General features: G+C 42.7%; 1 protein-coding gene across 3 annotated transcripts in view; it reads right to left on the bottom strand.

The window, feature by feature from the left end:
* The window catches only part of PDE3B (phosphodiesterase 3B), a 239204-nt gene that overhangs the window by 18176 nt on the left and 198362 nt on the right, over positions 1–22666 (bottom strand). For all 3 annotated transcript variants that reach the window (XM_073347443.1, XM_073347444.1, XM_073347442.1), the window contains 2 exons: positions 11329–11442; positions 1861–2060 (listed from right to left, as the gene is read on the bottom strand). In XM_073347443.1, coding sequence (XP_073203544.1) covers positions 1861–2060; positions 11329–11442 — 314 coding nt within the window. The remainder of the gene's footprint in view (positions 1–1860; positions 2061–11328; positions 11443–22666) is intronic.

The following is a 22666-nucleotide window of genomic DNA, read 5'->3' on the forward strand; positions in this document are numbered from 1 at the left end:
TGCACACCAAGAGTGGAATACATATAGACAATCGCTGAAAGAATTCAAAATTATAACATCCTAAAAACCCCATCCAAACTTTACAATATGACTTGTTCCAAGAATCTAGCTCCTGAATACAAACTGAACCATACTATGTTCAGACTGCAGGACGAAGACACAGAGGGGAGTGTCTGAAAAGTCTGAAGCTGAGGTAAATACACTCTTGAGATAACTTTCTGGAGGAAGGGGGGCTACTCTGGCTTGCCAAGGTCCCAAATTCCCTATCTCCGATAGGGCACTTGGGAGTCTCTCTTTTTGCTTAAACCAACTTGAAGGATGTCCACATTTTCTAAGGTGGAAGATCCCACTGTAGAAATATCTATCAACATCCACAAGAAGTTGTCCCATTCCCTTTCCATAGGGGAATCAGCTATGCTGGACCTGACATAGGTGTGGCCTAGTATATATGCCATATATATACCAACATGCCAAAGTCCTAGGTGACTTGCATGTGAACTGTGGCTACCACTACTAAACATAATATGCTCCTGATCCCAAAAGCGAGAGTATGAAATTTGATCAGTGTCTGTCCAATAAGATGGCAAATACTGTAATACTGTTTTCTTGATCTGTTCAAGACTTAAACAGTTGAGCCTGGGAGACATCAAGTTTCTTAATATAAGAGGCAATGACATCAGCAAAAAGACTCAGTGTATTGTCTCTATGTGCTGGCAAAGAAAAACTATGCCCTGGCATTTGGACTGACACAGATAACAGAAAAGAGAATTTGTTACTTAATTAACATTGACATAGAGTACAATCACTTCATATATAAATCAAAATATAATGTATTGTTTATAGTTCAAAAGCAAACTAAGTAGTATAACATGTTTCTTTCATCTCTATGAAACAGTTAAAAATAAGGAAATATTTGATTGTTATAAAGGGGATAATTTTTTGGATGCATTCACCTGTCAAAAAACAAACATTTAGAACAAAAACTACTTTCTAAAACAAAACGTTCTTCTCCAATTTCTTGTTGGACAAAGTAAGTACTCAAAATAACAATCTGATCCCACCTCCTTAACAGGTCTATAGGACATTTGCCAGGGTAATAAAGTAAAATTTAAGACGTACAAATAAATATAATTAACTAATTTAAAAGTTTATTGCTTTTTTCCTTTCTTCCATTTTTTCTTCCACAATATATTTCCTTTTATTATTCCTGTCTCCTATTTGTTTTATTACTCTCTCTCTCATCTCTTTCCTTTTATTATGCATTTCAGTTTCTTTAAAAAGCAGCATCTCCTTTCCTTTCATCTCTATTCTCAGATGTCAAGGCATCTTTGTTCTCTCTCATGTTATGTTCTCCTTTTAGCATCTCCCCAGCTTGCTCTTCAAATTCACTGATCAGTTTACATTTAAAAGGCTACCTATGCAACATAAAAGGCTAGACTAGGCTGTTTTGTTTTGAAATCATGGCAAAGAGCACCACTGACACTGGAAAGTTTAAAAAAATTGGAATATCCATAATCATAGGCTTGGCAAGTCCCAAAGGCCAGCCCTATCTGTAACATGTCCTTTGCTTAGTTGCATTCATTTATTTTATTGTTTACAAGTTTGTTACTTGAAAATTATTTTATACACACCCCCATACACCACTTTGGGATTTCTCAAGTTAAAAGGTGTTATAAAGGTAACCCCAAAGCAGTTTCCTTGCTCACCTATTAAGGGAAAAGAATGGTCTTGTGAAATGTGGCAACCAACTCCTACACAAAAAGTAGCAGATTTATAGAGTAAAATCTATGTTCATTATTTCTCTTATGTATCAGAAAGCTAGAAATTTTAATTTTTGCTTTCCAGTAAAACATTTCCTACCTGAGGTGCATTTGTAGCCACTAGAAAAGCATTTGTACGACCGGGATGATCATAATCATGCATGGCAGCTGCTACATACAGAGCCATCAACTCCAGGGCAGGAATGTTTGATGCCATGCATCCATAGTTGTCATCAACAATAGAGCAGCTCTTTGAAGAAATATAACTGACTCGACCAGGGGCAATATCACTCTCTGCATCTAGGAAAAATGAAAGCATCAAAATACAATGTTATTCAGGAATAACTTTTTCATTAGTATTTTCAAAATTACATTAAAATTCATTATACAAACACATTCTATAAATTATATTAAGATTCACAACCATCCTTGTGCTTTTTGGAGTAAATTTTGTTGTTTAAAATATTTTATAGTTAAAATGAATTGCTTATTAACGTATAAATATTTGGATGTATTGCAGTCAATCAGTTATGTGTTTCTACATAAACAGGTAATTCAGAAGAGATTTTGATGTGACTAGTGTGTAGTGAAGTGATGTAATCATCATAATACAGCTTCTCAAGAAGGAAAGATTCAGCATTTCCAACTCTTGCAAGCATGCAAAAATTCTGGCTCTCACAAGATGTTGGCAGGGTGGGAGACAGGAGAGACACTTCAACATAATGCTCTGTAACTTATAAGCAGCTGCACTAAACCGGAAGCCTAGAATCCCCATCTCTTCTAGACTGCTGCTAATATTTCTCGGCTCTTCACTACCCCTATTATGAGCCAAGGTCTCATACTGTAATGGTGGTAAGTAACTATCATTCACCTATTTCACAAGTAAGGTAAATCAGAGCTTACACAAGATCACTTCAGCCACAAAGGGGTGTTGTTACATTTGGCTATGTTGTCTGTAACCACTAGATCATAATCTTCTCTGAGACAGTAGTATACCAACAATACCGATACCAAGTGTGCCACTTCTGTCTCAAATACTTGTGAGACCCAATGGCAATGTGTTTGTTGCATCTCCCTGTATGAGCTGATCCATATACCACCTCTCCTACAGCTGAAGGTCTGTGCAGCGGAATCTGAAGCTTGTGGGTTCAAATTCTTCTAATGATCCAGGAGGAGGAGGTGAAAAAAATAAGATACATATATGTATAAAAGTTAGTGTAAAGGACACTGAAGTAATTATAGAAATTACAAATGTTTTATTGTACAGTAGAATTATATTGCAAAGCATATTTACAAGTGAATTTGGATTTTTAGTGTTTATGTTTTATGTTTATACAGAGTCTTCCACTCAGCACATGGGCAAAAGCTCCCACATGTTCAACAAACAAACAAACAAAGGCAGAACAACAAACATCTCTTTCCAGAAAGCAAGCTTCATTCTCAAGTGGTGTAATGTTAGTGATTACGGAAAATGGATGTCTTGGGGCACTGTTAATGAGGTACGGAGCCTTTCAACTGTAGATCACCAGTCTGAATCTTGTTCAGCTCAGCAGGGATTAAAAGTTGTTCCCATCAAACAGATATTCAATAGCCCCCCAAATATTAGAGGAGTTGGGCCAGTCCCAGTTTCAGCTCCCACATCACTAATTTACCATCAGGCTTCATACTAGATTGTAAGATCTTTGGGGCAGGAACTTTCTCTTTACTTTGTGTTTGTTTAGTCCTAGAGAGAAGACATACAACCATATTGTAGATTTTAAAAACATTCTTTATAAATAGAGTGAGGTATATTAATATGAAAGAAAACAATGTTTTTTCTCATTATCTCAGATTAGAAAATCTCGCAAAAATGGTAAAATGCAGAATCTAAGTATCAGATACGACTGTGCAGTTGACTGATCATTCCAATGAAAAATTGTTTGAAGACCTCAACAGAATGTCACACAACTGAAAAATAAGATTGTATATATTCACAGAAAAATGTATTTAATTATGGAACACTGTTACTCACATTAAGTAGTACAGAACCTTACTGAAATCAGTGAGACCATCTGTGGAGTAAGGTACTACTCAACATGAATAAGGGTGTCAAGAATCTGACCCTAATAAACAATTTTGCTGCTAAAAGGTATCTAATTAAATGACCCTGGGGACTCGTTTGCTCTGGCAAAACTTCTAGCCTCATCAAATAAACAGCAACAGAACAAAGACAGCTGTTAGGAACTGTTTGTTCCACAATCAGTAAAGGCTACATACTTTAAAGGTACGGGAATCAATATTCACTGTTAAAGGTGTAGAAAGAGCTAGAAGGGTGAAAAGAAGCTAGAATTCACAGCTACTAAAAAAAAAGCCTGTTAGATTTACACAATTTAGACTATAGACTAGAAGTGATTGAAAATTTTCCAAACTATGTTTCATTAGAAAATACTGATTTGTAGAACAAAATGACTTGCTAAATCTAGTACAGATTCAATGAAGTCTTTGTCAAACACCACTTTCCCACCTAGCTCCAGGGACAGAGAAGGGTGTTCGGACTCCCTGCCTCTGTAGCTCCAGGAAACATCACTTTTTCTCTGGCTCCCAGAGCTTGGGTGGCTAATGGGAAGACAAAGTGGCCAGGCTCTCTGCCTCTTTGGCAGTAGGGCTAGAAGGCTCTTCTCAACGTCAGTGAAATCAATAAGAACATTCCCTCAGGGTGGCCAAGAAGCCAAAAAATTCCATTTAGGCTCCCCAAATTGGATTTTTTCTTTTAAAATCCATTTCTGCAAAAATTGTCTCTGTTTTAACATTCTGGCCTGCTTTAGAATGAACCTTTTTTGCAAAACCTCAAAAATTTTCACAGGAAGCGATCCCCACCTTTTTGATCAACCCTACTGTATACCCCCTAGAAAACTGAAATGGATAGTTCATTATCTATAATATTTTAAGAATATATTAATATTATTATTTAGCTACTTTTTCAAGAGTCTAAATGAAACTCACAAGACCACTGTGAGTACAACGCTGCTTTTGAATTGAGTATACCTATTTAGCTGCATATCGATCACATATATACACATGGTATGTATGCATAGGGGCATATGAAACCAATTATTTTAATCAGAAGGCAGTAGTCTCTGTACAGTATTTTCAGACACACATCGATATTCTATGCTTTTACAAACTTGCTAAAATGGCATTATTTTATTTTCCAACTAGCAACATTTAGCATACTGACATCAAATCACTGCTGCTGTTAATATTTTGATTACTGCAATATCCATTGTGCTGATATCAGCATGCAACAAAGCACAATGCCATTGGTCAAATGGATTTGAAAATGTAAGTTCCAAATCTACTCTACCCAATGTCTGAAACTTCACAACACTGGAAAAGATCCAGGACATAGTCAGGAGATGGGATAGCTAGCAGCAAAGAGAATAAGATCCAACAGTTAAGAGTTGGAAAAACCAGCAGCCAGGACACAATCCAGAAGACATTAGAAATCCAACATTTGTAACAGTTAGCAAAATAAGGACAGGAAAACTGGTAGTGCCAGAAGACAATATGGTACTGTAAAAAAAATACCACAGAGCGGGCAGTGCCATTATATCAGCTGACTAAGACCGACTTTGTCTGGACAGAGTAATATCCTAAAGCGTTTGAATCACTGAAGGATGGACATCTAAATCACGCTGTGCTTAAATTCCCAGATCCATTTCATGCATTTGCAGTAACCTGTGATGCCTCAGAGATTGCGGTCAGATTTGCACTTTAACAAACTGATGAGCGTGGTAGGCACAGAGTAGTGGCTTTTGAAGGTTGCAAATTAAACAAGAGGAAAACCTAGTATTCAGCTACAGAACTGGAGTTTCTTGCTACTGTGCCAGAACTGGAGTGTCAAGGCCTATCATTCCTATTTATGAGGTATGCAATTCACAGTGTACACAGACCACAGTGCCCTGTAGTGTCCTTACAAAGCACAACTCAATGCTTGTGCAGAAGGACTTACAAACCGTCAGAATACATATTAACAGTTCACCATAAACCTGGAAAGCAAAATGTGGTTACATACGCTGTCAGCTGTGTGAGAACAGTGAAAATAGACTCAACCTGATCTTGTGAGGACATCTTGCAAGAACAGCCTAAGGACCCTGAGTTATGTTCCATGCACCAATACATTTACCAAAGTAGAGACAGACTGGGGAAGCTCAATGGCATTCAGGAATGATTATCCATTGATCTGGCTACCAACTTGCTGGTGTATGAAGATAACAGGATTGTTTTGTCAGCAAGTTTTCAGAGAACAGTACTGGAGTGCCTTCATGACAACAAAGCAATAGGCCGCCTGGTGTATGAAAAGACATTGAACTGGGTATCCAATTGATTTTTTTGGCTAGGCATGGCTGCAGATGTTAAGGATGGGGTACTTACCAGTTTTACCTGGAAAGGAAGGAAAGAATAAGAAAAGAGATGTACTTTTTTAGTGGAAATGTTCCAACCTAGTAAGCCCTGGGAGTTCATATAGATTGACTTGAAGGCCCACTATGAGAAATGCCAGTTGAAAATCAGTATTTGCTGGTAGTGTATGACACCTTCTCAAAGCATGGTGTGGCACAGCCACTGAAGGATAAAAGGACTCAGACAGTTACAGCTGCCTTGATTAAACATGCAATGTTGCAGTTTGGCCCAATCAAGCAGCATCTGCAGTGATCAAAGTAAGTAATTTGAATCCTGGTTATTACGCAGGGTTTGCAAACAACTCCAGATAATCAAGGTGAGGACCAGGGTCACCCACCCTGCAAGTAATGTGGGAGTGGAGAGAGTAAACTGTACCGTTGGTTTCATACTTAGCATCTTAGTCAGTGAAGACCAGCGAGACTGGGATACAAACATACTTTTTGTCATTTTTGCACATAATACCAGCTGGCATTAAATTGTCCACTACTCTCCTTGTGAAATTATTTTTGAACTCTGCAAACCCATGCTTCCTTGTGACTTGAAGAACTAGCAAGGCTTCCTGTGCCTACACATGGTGGAGTCTTGTACCAGTGACCTGAGGACAGCATTCCAGAAGGCGGAAGAATAAATGGGCCTGGCATGCTTGCTTTTGGCTCAAGATGCCAGGAAAAAAAAGGAAAATTACATGCCCATCCAGGAAGGAAAGAAGGTATGGCTAGTCAACAGTGGGTGACAACTGGAAACGCATCCCAATCTTAGCCCTTTTCGGAGGGAATTTTACATGGTAATTAAAAAACTAAGCAACCTATCCTCGCTCATACAAAAAGCAAGAACTCACTCCTTTATAGTGCATTGAGAACTGGTGCACAGAATCATTGAAAGAAAGGGGAGGGCAAACACAGTGTTCAACAACCATCCCAGAGGGAAGTAGAGGAGTATTTGGTGATACCCTAGCAGTTTCTTGTGGCTTTTAATGGGAGACTTGTTATGGGGAAAGAATTTCCAGAGTATCCTCAGGCCCTCAACACACTGCAGTCTTCAACAGAAAATATGTCCACAATGGATAGGCCTAATTCAGCTGCACTCACTGATAATTGATATCCAACTACGAGTGGTGTCTCCATGACTGAATAGAGGACTTGAGCAGACAGACCAACACAGAAACTGCGAAGATGGCAGACCACCTGGATTCCTTTGGTGTTATCGTTTTAAATTCTTATTCAGCTAGATGGAGAAAATTGTAGTAGAGGCAGATTAGTGCAGACAGCACCTCCACCAGTAGATGGTTCTCTATCTTTATCTTAGTGTTACAATGTCTTGTATGTCATTATATTGTTGTATTTGATCTGGGGGAGGGGTCAAGCAGGAAGTTCTGTCCTGTCTGTGTGTGCTGGAATTGGTACTTTCAGTGTTTCACTAACTGCCTGTGATCCTAAAAGCAAGTATTATAGCACTATTTCCACTGTACAGCCATGACTGTAACATTAACAACCACATATAAAGTTCAGTTCAATCATGCTAGTTAGACTGAATTTCTTGCACTTTTATTACATGTGGAATGCTGCCTTTTGAAGTTGAAACTTGAAAGTGTGGCAATCAGAGAGTGAGGCTTGTCAGACAAGGGTGGGAAAAGCATTTTACCAAGACAACCTTCTTGTTGAAACATGTGCTCTCCAGACCCACAGGATTATGCAAGACTTGGAGAACCACTGTTTCATGATCAGTTGTCAGAAATGTTGCACCATCCAACTGCAACAACTCATTTGTCTGGGACCTCTGTTTTGGACGAAGAACTATTTTTGTTCTGTTGCTCAAAGAAAGATTCCAGGAGATGCAGAATTTAATTGAGAACTTCTTGAGCACTCAAGTCTCGTCTCAATAGTGATTCAAATTAATAGATGATAAAAGCCATCTTCACACACAGAAAATGACAACATAACCCAGGTGTCAAGGTAGCCACAGCATAAAGGCCTAAAATAATGAAGTAAGAGCTTATGATCTGCTACTCCTGGAATGTTAGGATCTGTCAAGGTCACATGTATCCAAGGTAAAAACAACAATGAGACTCACTTGGCTAAGCAGATGCAGGAAAACTTTAAAAAAAAAAAAAAGGGGGGGGGGGGTTTCATTGAGTTACCAAAGATATGGTTACTAAACCTGGGCTGGAAACTGTTTTCCTGTCTCTAGAATATTTTTGAGAATTCAAAAACTTTCTGTGCCTAATTGGGACAAAAAGTCCAAATCTTGAACATTTTAAATTTAAAAAAGGGAAAAGCTTTTCAGTTTGGGTCAATTGAAACATTTTATTTTGATAATTTACAAATGTTTTGTTTTCCTGGTAGCTTAACTTTCTATATGAAAAGTCATTTCAAACTGGAAAACCAGAAATTTTTGTTTTGCCATTTTGACAATTATGAAAAAAAAATTCAAGTTGGGAGATTTGTCGAAGCTGAAGATAAGAGAGTATCAAGCAACAGTAATATTGATTATCTTATATTGATCTATGCCCATGGTTCCACAGACCTCTTCAGATGTCCATTTGCCAGATTTCTGGGATGTTACTTACCAGGGCACCCTCAATCATCCAGAATTTCAATGATGGTAGTACCAGCCCAGCACAGACCCTGTGTATGTATTCTGCTTACTAGCCCACAGGAAGCCCATGCTGTGCTGTGTTCTTCAATGCTTTGTTACCTGTGCCAGCTGGATTCAAGATGGCTCTGGTAGGCTAGCCCATGTGCAGCTTTTTCTATGTAGGCATACCAACTAACTTACCACCTCGAAACCTGTTTCATTGTGAGGGCGAGTTTACCAGCATGGTGAGCAGGTGCAGGTCTGGACTAAACTCCAGAGATCCCAAGGATCCACAAAGAGGCTATTTCCCCCACTGGCACTGAGTCACCTAGCATGTCACCCCACATCGCTCTTTCCCCACAGCCCACCCTACTCCCTTGCTGCTATGGGTAGTCCGGGACTTTTCTCCCTCTTAAAACAAGAATCACCACAGTAGGGGGTGTATTACCTTTCCTCCCTAAACTCAACCAGCCCAAAAGGAGAACAATATGCAACTTCCACATTCCCCCCTCCCCCAGCCTGGAGGGGCCTCTGTGGGAAGTGTGAGATACTGCAGAGGGAGATTCCTCCCCCCATTCAGCCAGAAGAGGGAAATCTGTATGATATGGAACTCTCCACACAATTTTTTCCTGTCTGAAGTTGCTATCTTTTCACATAGGATGCTATAATGTGTGTCTTTTCAACACTGCATAATAAAAGGTGGATCTTACTGCTTTAATATATTTATTACACATCTGACCATTAATAGGAAAGTCTTGATGTGTGATTAGTTTATTTTTAATCCTTTCAAATAATAATAATAATACTTTTCAAATTTGGGGTGCTCAAGGGCAGTAAAACAATAATTTTATCATTTTTACTTTGGGGGAGGGAAGATATTTTTGCCATTTTCTATCTTTTTTCAGAAAGTCCTGGCTACAATCCCATGATACAGGAGCCAGATGTTCGCCAGGAAGTGGGGGTTGGCAGTTCCAAAGGGAGTTATATTAGATCATCACAAGGTCTCTTCTGGCCTTTATGGTTCTGGATGAAATTCTGGTCCTGTTGAAGTCAATGGCAAAACACCGACTGACTTCAAACAGGCCAGGATACTCTGTACATCTAGGTATGAGTGTAAGTATAAAAATCTGTGGGCAATATCCTTTTCTTAACTTTCATAAAAGCAACTTTACATTTCAGCAGTTTATAAAACACACATATTTGGCATCTTACCAAATGTATTCTATGGATTTAGATACTTAGAAGCGAAGTAGCACTATATTTAAATATTAGATATCTCTGTATGTTTATTCCATTCAATACACATTAAATACAAAAAAACCACCAGTTTCCCATTCTACAGACATTTACACTGGTTGGCTTATGCAGACAGTATTGCAATGGCACATTCAAGAAGTTTTTCAAAGATATGCTGGATCTGATAAATATTCAGTGTTTGAATATGATCACACAATCCTAAGAGAATATAATAGTATTTTTATTAATCTGACTTTTTCACACACTTGCTTATAACTTGGATACTATAAACCTATGATTACAAATACATTTTACTCCACTGTATTTGCAGAATGGATGGTCCAAAGGTTAGGGCCCTTCCTTAGGAAACAGGATACCTGGGTTCAATTCTCTGTTCTGCCTATGTGATTCTAGGTAAATTGCTTAGCATCTCCAAACGGCATAACAGTGCTTCTCTACCTCACAGGGGTGTTGTAAGGGAAAAATACATTCAAAGATTGTAAAGAGCTTTAAGATCTATTGTGAAGAACCAGCCATTATTATTTTCATTATTATGATGTAGGACTTCTCCAGAAGTGTTGCCAGTGAGGTTTTTTTCTTTAAACGAAGTACAATAAAAAATTGGCTTCAAAATGTAAGACACAGTACAAAGGATTATATGGATTTACCAAACATATTTAGAAAAACAAAGGTACTTCAAATTCTGGATTTACCATCCCTGATTCTTCCCTTTAAGAATTCTATTTTTGTTGTTGTTGTATGAAACTGCTTAGCATAACAACAACAAATCTTATTCAACTGAGCTTCACTGAAAAGATAAATACCTGTATATGCTAAACAAAACAGGACCCTCAGTTGTTCAGGACAATTTCATTTTTACATTGGAATCATTAAGCAGAGCTCCATTTATGTTAAATAGTTTAATCTTAGGCATTTTTAGTTTGAGATATTTAATTTACTAATTAAAGAAATATTAGCCTAATGTATTTCAATCACTAGAAATATGCTGACTACAGCAGAAGATATAGGTCTCATTCAGAAGAAGAAACTTATCTCAGTGAAACAGTACTCTTGGCTCAAGAGCCAAGCATACCAGCAACTATTCAATCAATTAATTATCCTAAAATCAGGTACATACTGCTTGCAAATGGCATAGATTGCTACTGTCTTATCTTTTAACTTTAAAATATTTAATAACTATTGAAGGATTTTTTTCAGATTACTGTTCAATTTATCCATGGTAATTATTCTAGTTTGAGTAAAATATTCTGAAAAATTTACTGAAGATACAAAAATAAAAATTAATATTGATACATACCCATGTCACTTTCCATTATATGATCACTGTGAATTTGCTGAAACCCAGGAATGGGCCGTGTTGTGAGATACCATACTGCATGAAGAACATCTGTGGCATGTACACGATTGTGATCTAAAAATCAACAAAGTATTCATGAACTACAAGTTCTTTCTACTGTTTTCTCTAAGTATTATGGGAGGAGCTGGACTCCCATATTTAGGTTGCCAAACAGTTTCCATCATAAAAGATTCTTTTGACTTTTTTTTTTTTTTTGATAAACTAACATCTCCATTGTTTGTAGCAGGCCTTTGAAATTTGGTAAGGACAAAGCTCCACAGAAATTCCCTTTGCTTCTTCCATTAACTTTCATTCAGATCTGGCTGAGTTATAAAATGTCAAATTGTCATTTCCCGTCTCTTGCTTGCATTCCTGAGGACAATTTTGGCAGCATGCCAAAATAATAATTGAACATTAATATTCTGAAGATCCAGGCCCACATAAAGGAAAATAAGAGACCATGCTTCACATTTACAATTTTTATATTTTTTAAAACTACCATTTGAATTTAAAAATAACTTAATCCATGAACATCACAATATTAAATAAAATTCATCTGAACAATGATCTATACTTAAACAACATTAAAAGCAGGAAATATAAAAAGGATGAAAAACAGAAACAATGGTTCACTTCGCCAAGTATTCTGTCTGATACACACAAATGCAAGTTTCAGAGTAACAGCCGTGTTAGTCTGTCTTCGCAAAAAGAAAAGAAATGGGAAATTATTAAATTGCTAACTCACAGGGAAAGTTTCTTTCTAATCTTCTTAGATAGAGTTGGTTTATGCCCTGAAGCTTGAGTATTTATATCTCTTCCAAACTTTTTTCTAAGTCTATCAAATATAATAGTTAATGTTCTTGCAATCCCTATCTCCTTGATTTGCAGCCTTCAAAGTACTTGGTCTAAATGTTGTTATAATTGTTATTACTATTATTACTACTACTACTATAGCACTTAAAAGTCCTAGTTACGGACCAAGACTCCATTGTGTAATCTTGTGGCAATGAGTTCCACAGGTTAATTGTGCTTAATATAAAACTTTTATCCATTTCAAACTTGTTGCCTTTGTCCTTATTTTGTTTAACACTTACCTAACTGCTTTTGTTTTGTATTTCATTTTCTGTAAAGGATCAAAAATGTTATAGAACGTGTAATAAACTATTTTGAAACCAGTAAGAATTCCAGACTCTGATTTATTTTGACCACTGTCAAAATAAAAATCTAGTCAGTTGTAAAAACAAACAAACAAAAAACAACTCTCTCCCCAAACCAGTTACGTACTTTCCTTTGAGATGTATCATACATATCTATTTCATTGTAGATGTATGTACCTCGTGTACAATTGTTGGAGAATTTTCCCTCAGCAGTACCCACTCAGCATGATTGCCCTCTGATGTCTTGTGCCACTGCATACAGGTATAAAAGGCCACACTGGCCTAAACCCTCTTTAGTTTCTTCCTACCAGAAAGGGAAGGAAGGTGGGTCGTGGAATGGACATGTGCAGCACATCTTGAAGAACAACAGTTTCGAAAGGTAGGTAACTGTTTTTTCTTCTTCAAGTGATTGCTCATGTCTATTCCATTGTAGGAGACTTACAGGCAGTTCGAGCTGGAGGTGGTGTTTAGACTCTACTTGAATAGGGATTGTAGGACTACCCATCAAAATCAGGCATCATCTCTAGACAGATGAGCAATGGCATAGCAGGAAGTAAATGCGTGGCTCAAAAACCAGGTTGTCACCTTACAAATGTCCAGGATGGACACACAAGCCAGAGAGGCCACAGAAACTGCATGTGATCTAATTGAGGGAACCACCACTTTAGTTGGAGGTTCCATATCAGCCAAACAGTAGCATAAATGAATATAGCCGGAAATCCAAGAGGATATTCGCTGACTGGCTCTTTACTCTTTCTGAAATCACGACAAATAACAGTGAGGACGACCTGAAAGGCCTAGTCCAATCCAGATAAAAAAACCCCCAAAGTACTTCTAACATCTAGAGAATGGAGTATCTCTTCCCACCTACTTGAACGAGGCTTTGGAAAGAAGGTTGGTAAGTAAATGTTTTGATTAATGTGAAAATCGGAAACTACCTTAGTCCGGAACTTTGGATGAGGTTGAAGGAAAACCTTGTCCTTGAAGAATGCTGTATAAGGAGGATCCAACGCTAAGGGCATGGCTACACTTGCAGATGTAGAGCACTTCTGAGTTAAACCAGACTTCGGAGAGAGCAGTAGGGAAAGGGCTGCAGTCTGTCCACACTGACATCTGCAAGCACACTGGTGTGGCCACATTTGTGGCACTTGCCGTGGCATTGGGAGCAGTGCATTATGGGCAGCTATCCCACAGAGCACCTCTTCCCATTCTGGCACTGTGGCTTGTGGGAAGAGGACGTGGGGGTGAGGGGCATTCTGGATCCTGTCCCAACGCCCCGTGATGCATCGGTTTGCATCCCAGCAATCCTTGTGCTTCCATCCACATTTGGCGCCATCTTTCAACTTTTTTGTACTGCGCGCTCTCTCTTCCCTTTCGGTCTGTGGGAATGGAGCACGAACTGCTGAGGAATATGTGGACGACTCTCACCAGCACGTCACATTTGACAGTCGAATTACTCCTTAAGATCCAAACGGACAGTGAGAACTTCGGTGATGATATCGACTCACATAACGCATATGTCATAAAAATAAAGGGAAGGGTAACCACCTTTAAATCCCTCCTGGCCAGAGGAAAAACCCTTTCCCCTGTAAAGGGTTAAAAAGCTAAGATAACCTCGCTGGCACCTGACCAAAATGACCAATGAGGAGACAAGATACTTTCAAAGTTGGAGGGAGGGGGAGGGGAAACAAAGGGTTCTCTCTGTCTGTGAGTTGCTTTTGCCGGGACCAGAGCAGGAATGCAGGTCAGAACTCCTGTAAAGAGTTAATAAGCAATCTAGATAGATATGCATTAGATTCTGTTTTGTTTAAATGGCTGATAAAATAAGTTGTGCTGAATGGAATGCATATTCCTGTTTTTGTGTCTTTTTGTAACTTAAGGTTTTGTCTAGAGGGATTCCCTATGTTTTGAATTTGATTACCCTGTAAGGTATTTACCATCCTGATTTTACAGAGGTGATTCTTTTACTTTTTCTTTAATTAAAATTCTTCTTTTAAAAACCTGATTGCTTTTTCATTGTTCTTAAGATCCAAGGGTTTGGGTCTGTGTTCTCCTATGCAAATTGGTGAGGATTTTTATCAAGCCTTCCCCAGGGCTTTGGGAGATTTTTTGGGGGGAAAGACGTTTCCAGGTGGGCTCTTTCCCTGTTATTTTTGTTAGACGCTTGGTGGTGGCAGCAATAAGGTCCAGGGACAAAAAGGTAAAACAGTTTGTACCTGGGGGAAGTTTTAACCTAAGCTAAGTTTTTCATGCAGGTCCCCACATCTGTACCCTAGAGTTCAGAGTGGGGAAGGAACCTTGACAGCATACGATATGAGATTTGCTTGTGGCATTCACGGACATGCTCACCACCGCGGAACGCCGCTTTTGGACTCAGGAAACAAGCACTGAGTGGTGGGATCACATCGTCATGCAAGTCAGGGATGACGAGCAGTGGCTGAAGAACTTTTGGATAAGAAAAGCCACTTTCATGGGACGCCCCAACCCTGTAGTGCAAGGACACGAGATTGAGAGCTGCCCTGATGGTGGAGAAGTGGGTGGCTATTGCAATCTGGAAGCTGGCAACTCCAGACAGCTACCGATTGGTCACTAACCAGTTTGGAGTAGGAAAGTCGACCGTTGGAATCATGTTGATGCAAGTTTGGAAGGCCATTAATCCCATCCTGCTCAGAAGAACCATGACTCTGGGTAATGTGCATGACATTGTGGCTGGCTTTGCACAAATGAGTTTCCCAAACTGTGGAGGGGTGATAGATGGGATGCATATTCCAATTCTGGCACCAGCCTACCTAGGCTCCGAGTATGTTAATCAGAAGGGGTATTTCTCTATGGCTCTCCAGGTGCTTGTGGATCACTGTGGGCATTTCACTGACATTAACGCAGGCTGGCCCGGAAAGGTGCATGACGCATGCATCTTTTGGAACACTGGCCTGTTCAGGAAGCTGCAAGCCGGGACTTTTTTCCCAGACCAGAAGATCACCATAGAGGAAGTCGAAATGCCCATTGTGATCCTTGGAGACCCCACTTATCCTTTAATGCTGTGGCTCATGAAACCCTACACAGGAAGCCTTGACAGCAGCAAGGAGCGGTTCAACAACAGGCTGAGCCGGTGCAGAATGACTGTGGAGCGTGCTTTTGGCTGTTTAAAGGGCCACTGGCGCTCTCTGTATGGGAAGCTGGACCTGGCCGATGACAACATCCCCGCAGTTATATCCGCCTGCTGTACCCTCCATAACATTTGTGAAGGGAAGGGTGAAAGATTCACTCAGGCATGGAACTTGGAGGTTCAACACCTGAAGGCTGAATTTGAACAGCCAGAGAGCAGGGCTATTAGAGAGGCCCAGCGCGGGGCTGCAAGGAATAGGGATGCCTTGAAGGAGCAATTTGAGGCTGAAAGCCACCAGTAATGTTTGGTACCCTGCACAGGAGTGAAGTGCAGTGGTTCCAATGTTAGTCAGAATCTGTGTTTGCTACACTGACTTGCAGTGCCTGTTGCTTTCCTGGGCTAAGGTATCTTTTACTTTATGCAATAATAAAGAATGTTTTCAAAGCCAAAATATCCATTTATTGAAAAGAAACAGAACTGCTTGGGAAACAGAAAGGGCAAGGGGGTGGTGTGAGGAATGGTACAATCACAGATTTGCATATGTCCTGTTATCATACTCAGCCTGCCTGTTTGAAGTGCTGTGCAATGAGTGCTGCACTTCAGGATGGCTATAATGCATGGTGATGAGGGTTGAGTGCAATGGGTAAGGGTCGTAGTTTTCAGGACTGGGTGGTGAAGCTACAGGTGTTGGAGGCAGCTGGTGGCGATAAGAACCTGGATGTTGGGAAAAGTGACATGGTGGCACAAGGGAAAGAGTTTTGGGACAAGGGCTGCAGTGGGTGGGGACGGGGGGTGGGCGTGATAGTGCTCTGTCTGCATGGCTACAAGCGCCTGGATCCAATCTGCTTGACGCTCCATGATGCTTATCAGCTGATCCTTGCTTTGCTGCCGGAGCTCCACGCTTTTGTGCTGGCGCTCCTCATTCTGCTGATGGATCCTCCTTTCACTTTCCCTCCACTCTTGCGCTTTTAGATTCTCGTTAAGGGACTGCTGCATTACTTTATGCAGCATGTTTTCTTTGCTTCTACATGGCCTCTTCCTAATTCTTTGGAGTCTTTTGGCCGGTGATAACATGGACGGCTGAGATCTCAAGGTTGCATCTGTAAAGGAAAAATGCAACACTTAACAGAGGCAGCATTGTTCACACCAAACAAAGCAATGATTTCTCCATACTTAAGGGCAAGCACGATCTACACAATAGCATAATTTGCCCATTCCAAAGCGAGCGCACATAACCCACGGGAGCCCCAAAATAGTGAGTAAGCACAGGGTCAAGGGGAACTGATTGTTTCATGGCCGTACTGTCCTCTGGGTTTCTGTGCCTTGGGGAGAGCCAACAGCTGCAGGGCGCCCCTATACTGAACACCGTCCCCACATTTTTCAGAGGAGTTCGTCCTGGAAGATATATCGCTGCTGAAGGTGACCTGGGAAGCAAGGGAGGGTCTTCTACTACAATGCAGCTTCCGCCCTGGCCCATATGCAGCTTGCCTGTGTGCAGCAATGGTCCCCCCGCCCCTCATGGCACAGTGGCGTGGACATGTTAGCCTGACTGGGTCAGGAACCACAGTGGCTCTCCCAAGAAACCTGCGCAAGCGCACTGCCCAACTTCTGGATGAGACCTTTGAAGAGATCTCTGAGGCGGATTACCGTGATGTGATAGAGCACATCAATGCCCTATTCCGCATCTAGGCATGCATGCGGCTCTAACCCTCCTCACCCCAAGAGCCTGTACCGAATAACTTCCTTCCCAAAATAAAAGCCACTTACCAGGCACCCCCTCTGGTGTTTGTCCTTCACCAAACACCGGCTGCTGCGACTAGCTACCTTCCTCCTGGCTTGAGAACAGCTTCTGGTTGCATGCATCATGAGGTTCTGGGGTGTCTTCCTCATCCTCAGCACCCTCGCTCCTGCTTTTCTCCTCCTCCTCCTGCTTATTGAACTGGGCTCTGAAGTGTCCATGGTAGTTCTTGGAGTGGAGGTGGGGTCACCCCAAAGTATCGCATACAGCTCTTTGTAGAAATGGCAGGTTGCGGGGCACAACTGGAGCGACCGTTTGCCTTGCGGGCTTTGCGGTAGGTATTCCGCAGCTTCTTCGCTTTAACTCTGCATTGCACTGCGTCCCGGTCATGGCCCCTTTCCATCATGTCCCTTGATATCTGCCCGAAGGTATTGTAATTCCTGCAGCTGGAACGTAACTAGGACTGGACAGCTTCCTCCCCCAAACACTGATGAGGTCCAGCACCTTGCCATTGCTTCATACTGGGGATTGCCTGGCTTGTGGAGGCATGGTCACCCGGAAAGATTTGCTGGGAGCACTCCATGCCTGGCTGAGCAAACAGGAATGGCATTTTCAAAATTCCCAGAGAATTTAAAGGGCGGGTCTGACGGTTGGTCACCTGAGGGCAGGGCAGTAGAGTTCAAAGTGATGACCAGAGTGGATAGAACAGGGATTGTGGGACACTTCTGGAGGCTGATCAGAGCGAATTAACAGACCAGGGCATCCACATGGGCGCGCATCAAATGTTATTCCACTCACTGAGGTGGATTACCAGGAGCGCTCTAGCTGCTGAGTCTGGGCGCTCTGCGTGCTGTGACAGGGTCGGGCCAGATGTCTACAGGAGAGTAACAGAAGGCAGATATATTAGCCCCAGGTTAAGTAGGTCCCTTTTCCCTGGGTAAGGTAACACGGAAGGTTCCAGAACAATCAGGAACCTTCTGGAGACAATTAAGACAGACAGGCTGATTAGAACACCTGCAGCCAATCAAGAAGCTGCTAGAATCAATTAAGACAGGCTAATCAGGGCATCTGGGTTTAAAAAGGAGCTCACTTCAGTTTGTGGTGCGTGTGAGGAGCTGGGAGCAAGACGTACTCGGAGCTGAGAGTGAGAACGGGTACTGTTGGAGGACTGAGGAGTACAAGCATTATCAGACACCAGGAGGAAGGTCCTATGGTGAGAATAAAGAAGGTGTTGGGAGGAGGCCATGGGGAAGTAGCCCAGGGAGTTGTAGCTGTCACACAGCTGTTCCAGGAGGCACTCTAGACAGCTGCATTCCACAGGGCACTGGGCTGGAACCTGGATTAGAGGGCAAGCCCAGGTTCCCCCAAAACCTCCCAACTCCTGGTCAGACACAGGAGGAGTTGACCTGGACTGTGGGTTCATAAAAACGGCCAAACTGAGGGCTGCCGTGAAGCTCCAAGGCTAGCAAATCCATCAATAAGTGCAAGACCCACCAAGGTACAGAAGGAACTTTGTCACAGTGTCTTGCCAGTGAGTTAGGGCACCCGGGGCTACTTTAATGCATTCTAACTTGCAACTGTAGCCATGCCCTAGGGCTTGCAATTTTCTTACCCTCCTGGCTGAGGTAATAGTGACCAAGAATGCCACTTTCATAGGTAGGTGTAATAGGGAATATGTTGCTAGTGGTTCAAAGGGGGGAAACCATCAACTCTGTTCGAACTAAATTCAAGTTCCATTGTGGAATCAAGCTGTTGATCTGTGGGTATAACCGGTCCAAACCCTTTAGAAATCTGACAGACTTAAAAAGATTGAAAAGATCGATCAGTTATAACATTGGACAGTGGAAAGCTGAGATAGCTGCCAGATGGACTCTGATGGAACTACAGGCTAGTCCTTGTTTCAGGAGCAGGAGATAGTCCAGGATATGGGGAATTGAAGCTTGGGCTGTGTGGACACTTATTTGCATAGACCAAATGGAGAATCTCTTCCATTTTGCAAGATAAGTAGACCAAGTTGAAGACTTCCTACTGTTTAGGAGAATTTCTTGTACTCCTTTAGTGAAATTTCATTCTGAGGATGTCAACCAGGAAGCATCCATGCTCTCAGGTGGAGGGCCAGGAAGTTGGGATTGAGGAGGTGGCCTTTGTTCTAGGAGATCATGTCCGCATCTCTCAGAAGCAACAGAGGAGAGTGGACCAATAGAGTTGAAAACCAATGTTAATGACGCCACACTGGGGCTATTAGTATAATGTGAGCACAGTCTTGCTTGACTTTGGACAAGACCTTGGCAAGAGCAGACCTGGAGGAAAGGCATACAGCATGCCTTTTTTAACCAGGTCAAAAGGAAAGCATCTGTCAGAGACCACAGGCCGTGACACGCCTGGGAACAAAAGAGATGATTTTTTTTTCTTTTGTTGCAAATAGGTCCACTTGGAGAGTTCCCCACCACTGGAAAATGGCCTTGAACACATCTGGACAAAGGGACCACTTGTGGTGACCTGCAAACAATCTGGTCAGGTGGTCTGCCAGAGTGTTTTGGACCTCTGGAAGGTAAGCCACTGTCCGGTTGATGGATATAAACTGGCCAGCGACAAGTTTAGGCTTGAAATTAGACAAAGGTTTCTAATCATTAGAGGAGTGAAGTTCTCGAATAGTCTTCCAAGGAGAGCGGTGGGGGGCAAAAAAAACCTAACCGGCTTTAAGACTGAGCTGGATAAGTTTATGGAGCAGACGGTATGATAAGACTGTCTACAATGGCATGTAGCCGATCTGCGACAGATAGCAGCAAATATCTGGTGATTGGATAGCAGGAAATAGGTGGTGAGGGGACACCAGATGGGGAGGGCTCGGAGATACTACAGAGAATTCTTTCCCAGGTGCCTAGCTGGTGGGTCTTGCCCACATGCTCAGGGTCTAACTGACTGCCATATTTGGGGTTGGGAAAGGATTTTTCGCTGGGTCAACCTGGCAGAGACTCTGGGGGTTTTCCACCTTCCTCTGCTGCATGGGGCATGGGTCACTTGCAGGTTTAAACTAGTGTAAATGGTGGATTCTCTTTACTCCTGAGGGAATTATGCACCAAAAAATTTAAAGTTCTGCACACAACTTTTTTAAAATTCTGCAAATTTTATTTGTCAATAAATAAGTGGGGAGACTCCAGCGTGGCAGTGGAGAGCACAGGCCACTGGCTGCATGGAAGTGGGAGATCACCATGCAGCCCACCCCTACCCCCAGGACACAGAATCAGCTGTGAGGTTGCTCCCAATCCTGACAGTGCAAGCTCACTAGGTGTGGGCAGGCAGGCTCTGTCCAACAGGTTTCAAGTGTGGAGGGACATAGTGTGGGGGGATCCAGGTGTGGTGTGAGAGGGTTCTGTGTGGGAAAATCTGGGTGTGGGCGTCTCAGGGGGGGTCCGGCTGTGGGGAGGATCTGGATGCACAGGGGCTTGTTGGGTGGTTCCAGGTGCAGGGACAACGGGATTCTAAAGGGGGGTGAAGGTTGTTGCAGCTCAGCAGAGAGGACCTGGATGTGGGGGGATGGGCTCAGCGGGGGGGTCTGGGTGTGAGGGACTCAGCTCGGGGAATGGACTTGGTGTGTTGGGAGTCTGGATGGAGCTGGTTGCAGGTCAGTATGGTGGGGATCTTGATGCGAGGGCTCACTGGGGTGGCCCAGGTGCAGGGGACTGGGGCTCATCAGGGTGGGGGGCGATCCAGGTGCAGTGGTGGAGGTCCAGGTGCAGGGTGGGGTGGGGCTTGGTGAGGGGGTCTGGTGAAGAGGGGCTCTGGATGCAGAGCGTGGGACTCAGCGGCGGGATCCGGGTACAGGAGGGCTCTGGACACAGGCGATGGGGGTTCAGGTGCAGGGTACTCAGTCAGAGGGGTGTCTGGGTGCAGGGAGGGTGAGGTTCAATGGCAGGGGGAATCTGGGTATGGGGGTGTCCAGAGGTATGGGGGTTGGATGGGCAAGGGAGCAGCTCCCAGTACAGTGACCCCTTCCCCCACAGCTGAGGAGCGATAGGAAGCAGGGGTGGAGCATCCTGCAGCCAGGGCAGTTTTCTGGGAGTGGGTCTGACTCGGCTCCGGCTGTTCCTTGCAGCGGAACAGGAAGTCCCGTGCTCCCCAGACCCCAGCCCAGCTGGGACTAGCAGCTGAACCCGGTGCAAGGTAGAAGCCAATGGCCAGGGTGTCCTCAGCCCTGCTGTTCCCCGGAAGTGATTTACCTCTCCATCAGATGCTCTAGGCACCTGAAACAATGCGCCCACGCTTCTGGGGAGGGGCACATGACCCATCAGAAAGTCACTTTTCTGCAGGGAAGCAGAGAAATTTGTAGGGGACAGGAATTCTATGCACACGCAGTGGCACACAATTCCCCCAGGAGTATAACTTGAAGTCTTTAAATCATGATTTGAAGACTTCAGTAACTCAGCTAGAGGTTAGGGGTCTATTACAGGAGTGGGTGGCTGAGATTCTGTGGCCTGCAACGAGCAGGAGATCAGAAAATGATCATGATAGTCATTTCTGACCTTAAAGTCTATGAGTCTATGACCTGGCTATGCAGAAGTTCCAAAGCAAGATCGCCTCTAGGCATAACTTCGTCAACTGGGCTCCCCACTGTTTGCTTACATAAAACATGGCTGCTGTGTTATCTGGGAGCACTAACAAATTCCACCCTGTGATATGCAGGAGGAATGCCATGCAAGCCAAACAGATGGCCTGCAGCTTCCTGATATTTATATGTGGATTTAGACCTTGTGAAGACCAAAGCCCCTGAGTCTGAAGGGGGCCTAAATGAGCTCCCGGATCCAATGCATATGTGACTAAGGTGAATGTCTGTTAAGGAGGAGCAAACAGGACTCCTCCGCAAACAATTAATAGGTCTATCCACCGGTCCGGGGAGGACAAGACTCAACCAGGCACCTGAACCTGCTGTCCATACGATGGTGTGCTGGAGAATACAATGAGGTGAGCCAACGCTGAAGCTCTCTGAAGTGCATTCTGGCATGTTGGACCACGTAAGTGCACACCACCATGTGCCCTAGATGTCTGAGGCAATACTGAATTGTAGTCAAAGAATGTGTCTTTAGATCTAGTGCAATGAGCTGCATCACTTGCAACCTCTGCTGTGGCAGGAATGCCATGGCCTGTACAGAGTCCAGGACTGCCCCAATTAATTCTATTTTTTGAACTGGAGTCAGGATAGATTTCTCTGTATTGATTAAAGACCTTGCATGTGAAAGATTGACTGGATAGCAGCTATTCTGGAGAGTAATGGTACCTGCATGGGCCTCTCACTAGCCA

Source organism: Lepidochelys kempii, chromosome 6, assembly GCF_965140265.1.
Source record: "Lepidochelys kempii isolate rLepKem1 chromosome 6, rLepKem1.hap2, whole genome shotgun sequence".
Classification (NCBI taxonomy): domain Eukaryota; kingdom Metazoa; phylum Chordata; order Testudines; family Cheloniidae; genus Lepidochelys; species Lepidochelys kempii.